The sequence below is a fragment of the Pelodiscus sinensis genome, chromosome 6 (assembly GCF_049634645.1).
Source record: "Pelodiscus sinensis isolate JC-2024 chromosome 6, ASM4963464v1, whole genome shotgun sequence".
In the NCBI taxonomy this organism is placed as follows: Eukaryota; Metazoa; Chordata; order Testudines; family Trionychidae; genus Pelodiscus; species Pelodiscus sinensis.
In genome coordinates, this window is record NC_134716.1 from 91,199,855 (window position 1) to 91,212,101 (window position 12,247).

A 12,247-nucleotide genomic window follows, 5' to 3' on the forward strand; every position below is an offset into this window, starting at 1 on the left:
GTAATTCATAGAGTAATCAGTGAAAGTACCGTCTTTAGAAACACAGAATTACAAACATACATTAATTCAGATACTGAATTAATTATTGTGAGTTTATAGGGCTGTTTATTGAAGTTTACTTGTTCAGAATTCTGGAAGAGTTAGTGCTTTGGTTGATTCTTCTTAGGAAAAAAGGTTTATTTTTTTAACATCCAGGTTTCCTCAAGTAGCAGGAATGGAATTTGGATTTGATCCAAATGCAGAACCAGGGCATCGTATTATAAGAGACTCTGTAAAGATTCAAGGACAATATCTCAAGAAAAGCAAAGTCTATCGACTTGCCATTAAGGAGTATTTAGCTAATGTAAGCTCTAACGTGTTTAAATATTTTGAATGATTTTCATGCTTCAAGAGTGTTGTTTTTATGAAATACTATCTTATGTTGATAGCTTAATTATGATAGCATAGAAGATTGGAATTTGACTCCTTTCTACATGTTGTTCACTCCCTGTTTCTATCTGTCTTTATTTCTTATACAAATTTCTATAATTCTTCACTCTACCTTCCATTCCTTGCAAAATATACCTGATTTCTGAGTGTGCTTTAACTGGCAAATTATGCATATGCAGATATTGTATCTGCATACTTAAATAATCTAGTAGGGCACCTAGACATCTGAATTAATGTACTTACATACAAATGTATGTGTGTGTTCATTTTTGAAGTTGTTTGAAAGTCTGTCTCCTAATGTGCAGTCTAACTCTGTTACTGAATATGGTATTTTTAATCAAATCAACCCTAGCTATTAGCCTAACAAACTTGTATAGTTATAATTAGAATGGTTTGGAAATAGACAGTTATGTGCTCATATTTTAAAATATTCTTCATTAAATATAATTATTTTTTTCAGGGAAAGGATGGCTATGTAATGTTTCAGAATTGTCCTAGAATGTTTGATACAGAAACTGCACAGACACTTTCAACAGTCGTTGTTAATCACTTTGAATCTATCAAGATTGTTCATGGCATCAAGAAGTGCATCTCAGGACACCGAATGAGTTTAATTACCAAGTCCAAATCAGCATCATTAACAGGTAATTTCAAATATATAATCTGAGGCAAATAGGGCTGCAATCCTTACATGGACTTTAGGCACCATGGCAATACACATAATTAAGTATATTTGTTCCTAACTTTCTAAATATGTTATGCAGCATTTTGTGATTTATCAAAGAAAAATCTCTTTATCCACTAATGGTAACAGTCAGGGCATATGGCTCATTATGAGGGAATGGGACTGAACACTTTCTCTAAGAGAGTTTTCTGAAAGAGGGACGGCAGGATGCACAGTGGGGTTGAGAGAGATTTCTGAAGGGATGGAAGGATAGAGGAGGAACATAACAGATTTCAAAAGCTTAAATCCCTAAATTAGTGTGAAATTCTGGTCTCCTTCATGAGTCTTTGGTAAAAGGACTTAATAGGAAGGAATAACCTAAAGCTATGGAGAACAAAATCTATATTGGAAGCGACAAGGAGTCCTGTAGCACCTTATAGACTAACAGATATATTGGATCATAAGCTTTCGTGGATAAAGACCCACTTTGTCAGATGCATGTAGTGGACATTTCCAGAAACAGGTATAAATATGCAGGCAAGAATAAGGCAACAATAACGGGGTAAATTCAATCAGGGAGGATGAGGCCCACTTCTAGCAGCTGATCTGGAGGTGTGAACACCAAGAGAGGAGAAACTGCTTTTGTAATTGGCTAGCCATTCACAGTCTTTGTTTAATCCTGAGCTGATGGTGTCAAATTTGCAGATGAACTACAGCTCAGCAGTTTCTCTCTGAAGTCTGGTCCTGAAGTTTTTTTGCTGCAGGATGGCTTCCTTTAAATCTGCTGGTATGTACCAGAAGCCACAGCCTTTTATACTATCCCCACTTAATCCTCCCGAGCCCCGGTATCTGTGGCAAGAGGATTTACACAGGTTTTAGGCCTACTAACACTATCACAATTCCTTCCCCCATGGAGTTCAGATCCATCACAGATAGGGAACTGCTATGTAGGATGGGTAGCTCTTTTTTCCTGACTCTTCCATGCAGCAATTGCAGAGGCTGCATTTGTCTTTAGTTAAAAATTACTTACACAAGTTAAATGTCTTCTGTTCACCATGGCCTGATCAAATGCATCCTAGAATATTCAAGGTGCTGACAGAGGACATTAGCTATCATCTTTGAAAAGTCATGGAAGATGGGAGAGATTCCAAGAGAGTGGAAAAGGGTAAATATAGTGTGAATCTATAAAAAGGGAAATAAGGATAATCCAAGAAACTACAGATCTGTCAGTTTAACTTCTGTACCAAGAAAGATAATGGAGAATATAATTAAGAAAGCTATTTGCAATCATCTAGAAGATAATAAGATGATAAGTAACAGTCAGCATGGATTTATCAAGAACAAATCATGTCAAATTAACCTGATAGCTTTCTTTGATAGAATAATAAGGCTCCTGAATAAGGGGGAAGTGGTAGATGTGATATACCTAGCCATTAGTAAAGCATTTGATACAGTCTCATGTGACCATCTTATCAATACATTAGGAAAATACAATGTATATGGGGCTATTATAAGATGGGTGCATAAGTGGTTGGATAGCCATTCCCAGAAAGTAGTTATTAATGGTTCACAGTCATGCTGAAAGGACATAACGAGATATTCTGCAGGTATCAGTTTTGGGATCAGTTCTGTTCAATATCTTCATCAGCAGTTTAGATAATGACATAGACAGCAAAATGTGTAGGTGGAGTTGGCTTACCTTAAGCCAAACTATGGCAGCATCTATACTGAAGAAGACCGATGAGAGCAAACACTTGCCTCGGCTTCCCTTACTCCTTGCTGAAGGAGGAGTGCCAGACCCTGGTGGGAGCTGCTCTCATCATTGGATTTACAGGTCTATACTAGCCCTTATAAATCAAATACTAGAAGATTGGCCTCCAGAGCATCAACCTTGCAGTAAGTATAGATGTTTCCTCAGTGACTCCATGCATGTCCTGTGGTAGAAGACTGAAGGATTGTTTTAGAAAGCATATTTATATGATAGCGTAAAAGCAAAAATTACAAAGACAACTGGAAATTCCAAGCTGTCTGACCTCAAGATCTTGATGTGTGATTATTATTGAAGCAAAATAATAGCTTCATTTATTCCTGGGGGGGGGGGGGGGGGGAAGGATAGGATAGATTTAACAATGTATCAGTAAAGTTACAATATTTCTTTCTTTCCCATTAATGATCTAAGAAGAAGGCTTAAATCGTACATATAAATACAGTGAATTTTTTTACAACATTATGGTGTAAATGTGGATGGGGATTAAAGCTTGCCAGGAACAATCACTGAATAATTTAGGAGAAAATCTTGGAAAGAGGGATTTGGTTCTCCAATTTTGAGTGGTGACCTGCTCTGAATTGCAGTGCCTGGTAGGAGTGGCATCCTCCATAGAGCTACAAAGACTTAAACAATCTTAGAGAACTTGATAAAATATTAAGGATTTTTTTATATTTACTGAGGAAATTAGCATCCCCTGTTAAGAAAAAGACCAGATACATCAGGGAAGCTGTAAGAAATTTGGGTTTGATACTGCACGAATTCAGCATACACTTTTTTACATACGGAATATGGATGTTAGGCTACAAGTAGATTCAAATTCATAGAAGCATTCTCTTATACTTAAATATACTTTCATTCTGGCATTGAAATGTAAAGACAAAACAGCCTTGTGTTCTGTTTTGGGATCTTTCTTACAGAGTCTAGGTCTTCATATTTTTATACAACACCTTACCTTAAGTACAGGTTGAAATTTTAATCTCTTGAATGTAAAAAGTGAAAGTTCCATTCCCTTTCTCCATAGCAAAGGTTACTGTGCAGACTCTCCTTTAGGCCTTTCTCCCTCTCTTTTTTAAGCTTCATTATTTCAATACTTTTTTATTGGATAGTTTGAAAGTAATTTTTCAATCAGACTACACTGTCAGGCCAGCAAAACTTGCATTCTGAGTTCTCATTTATTCCTCCCTGAGAAACTGTATCAGTCAAATGACTTGGATTCAATCAACAAATCTTGGCTCCATGGAACTGTTCCAGGGTTGTAACCGTGAACTTCTAATTAATATCTCTTATCACTCAATATTATAAATGTATGCTTTATATCTCAGCACTCTTTGGCATCTGCTGCTCTCCCTGGCAACACAAACACATCTAGGAATAACATGAATGTCTTCATTGTTGTATACTTCAGCAACATATAGGAGCTTAGGATTTGTACTCCTAACTTATTTAAGTAATTTTGAAAATCGCACATAGCATTTTGTACTTTACCATGATCCCTTGTTCTTTAGTGTCAGCCTCTTTTCACTGAATATTAGACAAAACTGACCTTTAAAAGAATATTAATTAAGTGTCTGAAGGAAAGGGTGTTGTTTTTCAGACATCCTTAATTGATTCCACTCCAACTTGTAGATCTCCTGTGCAAGACACTTGTGCATCTGTTCAGCAGCTTCAATAGGATGAAATATTAAATTCCTCTTACCTCCATAACAATAAAAAAATCCATGAAGTTAAAGCATAAAAGAGAAACCTAAAAACTATAATTCTCTTCTGGCAATTTCACCCAGTCAGTAAAATCCTGTCAGTAATACAGGAAGCTCTGCATTAAAAAATATTTTTCCTTTAGTCAGGGATACGGAGAGTTCTGAAAGAATGGCATTATCCATTGAACACTTCATCCTTGCACTGAAAAAGCCTCTATATAAAACTAAGTTAAGGAATCCTCTAAGATCTTAAGTCTTCTTCAGTGTTCCCTATTATCAAGAAACCACAATATGCCTTATTTACACATCATGATTCATGATACAATATTTCAGAGCAGATTTTAATTCAGAACCATCAGATTTCCATAGACAGGAAATTCAGAGCATTTTTGTGAAGTGGGATATGCGTTAGACAGTTTACTTTGCAGCAGGTACAATGTTAAGTATACTTCAGTCTCTTTCAGATAATAATCTTGGTTGAGCAGTTTGCTATATGTTTTTGTCCTTATCATCTAAAATGGAGAACTTTGTGGAAATGAAGGTAACTGAAGTTTAAAATATCTTCATAGCTCTAAATTTGGCCAAACAGACTGACATATGCACCTGTGATTTACATGTCAAAAGCATGAACAGTTTTCTAAAAGGTCTGACTCGATGCAGTAGCCCAATATACTTATTCACAATGCTGCTGAACTAATTTCTAATCCCAAATTGCACAAAGCATCTGTAAATGATAAAATGGAGAATACTATGTCAGGTAATACAGGAAAAGCCAGGTTAAAGCCAAGGTACTGTATACTTTATTAGGAACACCATCTTAGGGTATGTCTAGACTACGTACCTCTGGCAACAGAGGCATGTAGATTAGGCTACCTAGCATAGGAAAATGAAGCGGCAATTTAAATAATTGCCGCTTCATTTAAATTTAAATGGCTGCCGCACTGTGCCGATCAGCTGTTTGTTGGCTCAGCGTGCTAGTCTGGACGCTCCGCGGTTGACATCAAAGGCATTTGTCGACCTCCCCAGTATGCCTGGATTGGGTTTACCAGGGAGGTTGACAATGTTACACCTTGGTTCGGTGATGTGGTGGAAGCCTCAAGGGTTAAAGCCGATTACCTAGTGAAAACTACTGGATGATGGTGTAAAACAAATGATCTTTATTAAGTGGAATGATTCTTTTATCAAAACCAACAATTAGAAAATGGTCTTTTTAACTAACAATTGCCTAATGCTTTTACAGGGTAGAAAACTTGAACACAACTATACCTAACTGATTACAATTCCTAGATTACAATTTACTTATATTAAATCACTATTCCTAATTCGCTTAACGCAGCGCAGCATACAAATGAAAAATACAAAAAACAAAGCTAAAATAATAACAATAAGAAAGGCTACCCACAGCTAATCCTTCCAATGTTACTTTAGGACAGCAGGCAGAGTTAGTCATTGATTTTTGCTGTTACAGGTTAACAACTCCTGGGTTTTTCTTCTAACACTTGTACCTAGACTAAAACATAACACTATTACACAACACAAAATTACACTATCTATACAATGCAACTTGCTTATACCTTACAAGATTACAAGATATGATTAATACAACTCAACTACTGACTAAGCTAACAATTGATAGATTTAAGTAATACTTACAAATCCAGCAATAATAACAACATGAAGACACACAAAAACTCGGAGCATGCTCAGGACTCGCGCACCCTTATCTTTGACTCGAAGGGTGGGGAAGGCAGCCTCAGGGTGATCAATCCTTCAGCTGGGCAAAAAAACCACGTGCCCTCAATACATAGAACCTCCGTCGAACAAAGGGGTTGAGGGTCTTTTATAACATAACCTGATATCCGGTACCTTATTAGGGTCAGTTCCCTGGCCGGGCCTGATAGGCTGGTAATGAGTTAACGTGAAATACTGCCCTATAGGATTTTTCATGATGCCCGCCTGATGGCCCCGTGGACAGTCCTGGGTGTGGGCATGGTCAGTGTGCATGGCAGTTGCGTTTTATCTCCCTATGCCTACCTCCCTGCCTTCAAGGACTGGTCAAGAGAGTCTTATTTATCTCTTGCAGCTGTGTTCTATTTTTTCATGCTCACCTCCCTGTTCTATGATGCTTACAAGGCCAAATCCCGTTTTACAGAAAGCTGCATTGTGCTTCCTATGCTTCTCTGAGTATCTCACAGTCTGGGTTTTCTGTGAGGTGCCTTGTGTGGCAGGATGGGCTATACGCGAAGGCCATGGACAGAAAAAGCCTGCTTTACAACAGACAAATGCCTTTGATGTCGACCGCAGAGCATCCAGACTAGCGCGCTGAGCCAACAAACAGCTGATCGGCACAGCGCGGCAGCCATTTAAATTTAAATGAAGCAGCGATTATTTAAATCACTGCTTCATTTCCTTATTCCCAGTAAACAAATCTACATGGCTCCATCGATGGAGCTATGTAGTCTAGACATACCCTTACTGTTAGCAAACAACACTTTAGGTATCATGATAACATTACTTTGAACAGAAATCTGCATTTTGACAAAAGGGCTTGATAGGTTTTCTCTTGGGTTCCTAAATACCATCTCAGTCTCACTCTATAAAATTAACCTCTTATCACTTCTAATCCCTGTCCTTCCCTTCCCTCTGTCTTCTCCATTATCTGTTCTTCCTTGTCTCATGGACTCAGAGAGCCAGTTTTTTCCTTTGCATCATATTGGTGACAGAAAAAGAGAGAAAACTTGGTCTTATCTCCCTGTTGAAACTACCTCCTGCCTGGGGTCCTCACTGTGGGCATAAAGGTGGCAAAGCTGGCTCCCTAATCACTATTCCCCACCATCCCTGTCACAATAGTTGCATTGGGTGGCAAAAAAGAGGCATGATTTCATCACACTGTACACAGGCTATCCAAAGCTGTATTATCAGCTGTACATGTAGAGCAGCCTCCAGATTGCTCTACATCAGTCCAAGACAAAGAATCAGAGAGCTATAACCTGATAGGCTTCCTTTTGCTATAGCAAGCAGAATATCAACGCATCAGGAAATCTGGCCATAAACTTTGACGCTTATATTTTTCTTCCCACATATCCTGTTTCTCATGAAAACACATTTCTGCTTAATAGTATCAAAATCCACTTTCTTTAGCAAACCCTTTGTTAAACTAAGGTCCATGATCTGGTCAGCTGCTTACTTTGTGTGGCTTTGTAGTCAATCAACTCTCTTTTGTGTCCAAAATGCAGTGCTGAAGTCATTTTCCTCACCTCTATCTCAAGTCACATTCTTTGCTTTCTTTGAATTCTGCTGGCTTCCTGTCTCTTACCACCTCATATTCAAATTCTTCTTTCTCTTATATAGTCTCCTGTTTACACTTGTCCTTTTTCTGTCTACTCCCTTAATCCTGATGCTATGCTGCTTCCTTTTTCACACCTTTGGCTTTGTCTTCTTTCCAAATGGTAGTATGTGATGTCCCTTTTGTACAATGTATCTTCAAGCCTTAATTTGGAGTGATGGATACATTCAAAATATCTGAAATAGATAAATAGTTTCAATGTTAAGGGTACGTCTACACTGTGGGGCTATTTTAGGATACTTCTGGTATCCCGAAATAGCTATTCTGCATCTTTTGAACAAGTTCATTATTTCAAACTAGAATGGATTCACTATTCCAACATCCCTGTAAACCTCATTCCATGAGGCTTAAGGGATGTTTCGGAATAGCAGTTTATTTCAAAATTTGGCACTGTGTAGACAGCACCAGAGTACAAAATCAGCTATTTCGAAATTAACTCGAAATTGCATAGCTTATTTCAAGCTATGGGTACAGTCAGGGCTGGATTACCCAATAGGCAGACTAAGCATGTGCTTAGGGCATCAGCAAAGCAGGGGCACCAAAAAAAAGAGGAGATTTTACAGTATAATATTGTTTTTGTTTTGAATTACATATGGGGGCGCATCATAATTTTTTCAGTGTTTAGGGCCTTTAAAGGTCTTAATCTGGCCCTGGGCACAGTGTAGATGCACCCTAAGTCTCCACCAATCTAGGTAAGGTTTGAACTAGGAATATGGAAGTGAAAGGCAGTAGGTCATTCCATTATTAATCCCTTGAATGGTCATTGACTTCTTATTCATATATTGTAAAACACAATGGCAGAGGGGCCCATATTCTGCAAACATTATTTTACTGGATTCTGACATATTTTCAACATGTAAGAGAACTATGCTTAGCTCATTTGTTATTGCTTGACATAACAATATTAAAATATAGCTCTATGGGTCTGCAAAAAGAGTACTTATGGTAAGCTTTGTGGAGGGTGAATTTATGAATGGCTCATCAGAAAATTCCAGTTACTCCTAAGCAAGACAGGTTTTGAATATGTTAATTATTGTAATACCTTATTGACAGTATAGTAAGATGCACATTTAGGTTGTTTACATGAGGAGAATTTAGTTTAATTAGCACTAACGTTTCATGAATTTATCACAAGCCTTTGAAACAAGAACGGATAAAAGCACATCAGTAGTTGCAGTGCCTGGCATAGAAGGAAGAATCTGTCACATTTCCAAGGAAATGAAGGAACACTTGCGACAACTAAGAATAGCAAAGAAAGAAGGGCTAAACACATTTCCCCCACTTAGCAAAGACTGTGAGAATTCTAACTCTGACTGAAAGTGATATCACCATTAAAACAGTACCTAAAACTATATTATCTGCTACTTCAGTTGTTATGTGTTTTCTGCATATTTATTAGAATCAGTTAGCTCTTTCTTTCTATTGTATTCAAAAATTCCATAAATTTTAGTGTTTGTTCATTTGAAATAATTTTAAATAGTTCTTGTATTCATCAAATATCTCTCTCAGAAAAATGTAATGCAACCATTTTCTTGTATTTACAATAATAGTTCATTCTGGAAATAACTTTGCCTTTGTTAAACGGATGTTTTTCATAATATTGCCATTTCACACATAGCTATACTTTTAACTATAATGTGCCTACTGCTAGCTTATAGTGCATCTATAGAAAATATGCAGTATTAAATCTGAGAGGCATTTGTCTACTGGCATGAGCCTAATTAATGCATTCACAGAGAAAATGCTTCCAGTATATCAGAGTAAAACCAAGACTATAGTAATGATCAAAGAATCATAATAGACTCTGCTTGGCTAACTGTTATATGGCCAGTAAAATGCCACAAAACGGGAAAGTGTCATGTCAAATATTTATTTTTCTCTGTTTGATCATCACTTAAAAACCAATAGAAAAGTACCAGTGTATCCTCCTTAATGTACTGAGGTTTGTATTGTCTGTTATTTTACTGTGATTATGCATGCTACCTCTGTAAAGCCTATGAAACAAATAAAAAGTTATAGCAAGAGGTGATAAACATATTGTGATGTTTCTCTAATGCATTAATTGTTTTTAATTATAAAGAGATGTATTTATTTAGATGCATTTAACTACATTTCACTTTTAGCAGGTTTTTGTAAGTCTAATACATGCTCAAAGTGGATCACATTCTCTTAGTGCCTTGACTTCTATTTGTGCTTTTGAAAAGCTCCCCTTTGATTCCTAACACCCACTTTTATTGATATTTAGGTGCTTACTTGCCATTTGTGCCTTTGTCTCAATTGAGTGTGAGCATGTGCTTTGATTTCCTAAACGTTAGGCAGTGTATTTCCTGTCTGTGAAGAATACCACTAGCTGCAGCTGTTCTATAACAAGCTAAGGCCTGTTCAAGAAGCAGGTGAATACAACAGAAGATTCTGACCAACACAAACAGAAACTCCTCCCCCAGAGAGGAATTTAAATTCACTGCTTTCAAGCTCATCTCATAATGCTGTAAAAGCTACCATGAGTGCCTGAGTTTGTTCTGTAATAATATATGCTTAGATAAGTGTGTGTTTTCTTGTGTAAACACCACTCCATTGTACATACAGGTCATTTTTCTACTGGCTTCTCTGAGAATGGGGAGTAGCTTGTCTGCACTCTATGGGCATATCTACAGTGCAATTAAACACCTGTGTCTGGCTGCTGTCAGCTGACTCAGGCAAGGCTGCAGGGCTATAAAATTGTGATGCCTTTATTTGGGGTTGGGCTGGAGCTCATACTCTGGGATCATCTCTTTTCACAGGGCCCAAGAGTGTGGCCTCCAGCCCCCATGATCAAAGATTCACATTGTAGTTTTACAGCCCTACTTCCCAAGCCCTACCAACACAAATTAGCTGATGTGTTAACTGCAGGTGTTTAATTGCAGTGAAGCTATACTATATGTGAGTTGAAGTATAACTTTAATAAATATATTCTAGCAGGTTTGCTTAGCATGAAGTCTTTCTAAAGTGCTATGTTACTTTTATTTTTGTCTGAATTAAAATGAAATATAGATGGTTTCAGCTGCAAATGATATCTGAAATATTAAATGGAACCAGGCTTTTGTGAAAGCTTGAGCTTTCCACCCTCATTTCTCCCTCCTCCATTCTTGATAAGTCAAATATTTAAGAGTTGCTCCTGGACAAGAATTGCTGCAGTACATAGAGGATCTTAATCTTCTGTCAGTTCTCTCACATAGCAATACTCAGAAGTTACAGTGGTCTCTAGGATGGTTTGCAGATCCTATTTTAAGGTAAAGTTTAATAAACACAAATGTAATCCCCTTACTATAGGGGCCTCTGACTTACTGGGCAGATCCTTTGTGCTGCAATCTAACCCTAGAGACTTCAACTTCCATGAGCCCTTGGGAAAAAGGAGGGAAAAACTGTTGTTGTCTTCCAGGCAGGGCAGAGAGAGAGTTGTGCGGCTCCATTTGGAGAGAGGAGCCAAATTGCTGGTGTGGAGTCTTTTCCAGGCCAGGAGCTGTTGTGCTGAAGCTAGAGCCAGTTGTTGCTTGCTGCTTCAGGGGCTGCTAGTCCCTGGATGGGAGATACTTTGGCTGTGCCTGTGGCTGAGAAGGGCCTGAGTAATTCTGCAAAGAAGGTACCGTTAGTAACTGTGGCTGTTTGGGAAAGTGCTGCCTGGGACAGAACACAGAAAACAGGCTGACTGGGTCCAAAGAGGCAGAATGATCTGCCAAGTGAACCAGAGATACTAGACTGCCTTGCCTGGACCGGCTGCTTATCTTGGACTGACACACACAGAACCTGCACAGTGCGGCCTCCACTCCAGCTGCACATCTTCAAAAGTGCCCACACAAGCGTCTGGGACTCTGAGATCCAGAGGAGTACACACTCTGGGATGGGATAAATGGGGGCAGTGTAAATGCCAGTTAGATAAGTTGCCTTTATTTCTATGTACTTTGTTAATTCACTTTTCATCTGTTAACAACTTAAAGAAACAGGGTTTAAGTAAAGGTTTGTTAATTCTAATTTAATCAGTTAATGTATATTATTTATAATTGTTGTTTTGGAGTTAGATTCATATTATTACTGGAATAATTTTATTCCTGGAGGCTCCCAAGGCACATCATTAAGTGTATATAGGGCCAGCCAGATGGAGACACTACCATTGTATATTTCTTTAGGAGCAAGGGACTGCAGCAAGGGGGCGGATAGAGAAACCCCTGCTATACAACATCACCACTGGGGTACTCAGGATTTCCTTTGTTAAAATTATCAGGTGCTCAGGCATACAGATTAGTGTAACCTGGTCCTGGGTAATCCAGGGACGAAAGAGGGGGTTACATAAACAAAAAATTGAAAGT

General features: G+C 38.0%; 1 protein-coding gene across 1 annotated transcript in view; it reads left to right on the top strand.

The window, feature by feature from the left end:
- The window catches only part of LOC102444815 (mannosylglucosyl-3-phosphoglycerate phosphatase-like), a 30,459-nt gene extending 20,396 nt beyond the window's left edge, over nucleotides 1–10,063 (top strand). Inside the window, exons 6-8 of the mRNA XM_025181630.2 lie at nucleotides 196–343; nucleotides 890–1,073; nucleotides 9,040–10,063. Of these exons, the coding sequence (XP_025037415.1) occupies nucleotides 196–343; nucleotides 890–1,073; nucleotides 9,040–9,221 (514 nt within the window). The 3' untranslated portion in view covers nucleotides 9,222–10,063. The remainder of the gene's footprint in view (nucleotides 1–195; nucleotides 344–889; nucleotides 1,074–9,039) is intronic.
- Nucleotides 10,064–12,247: the final 2,184 nt, after the last annotated feature.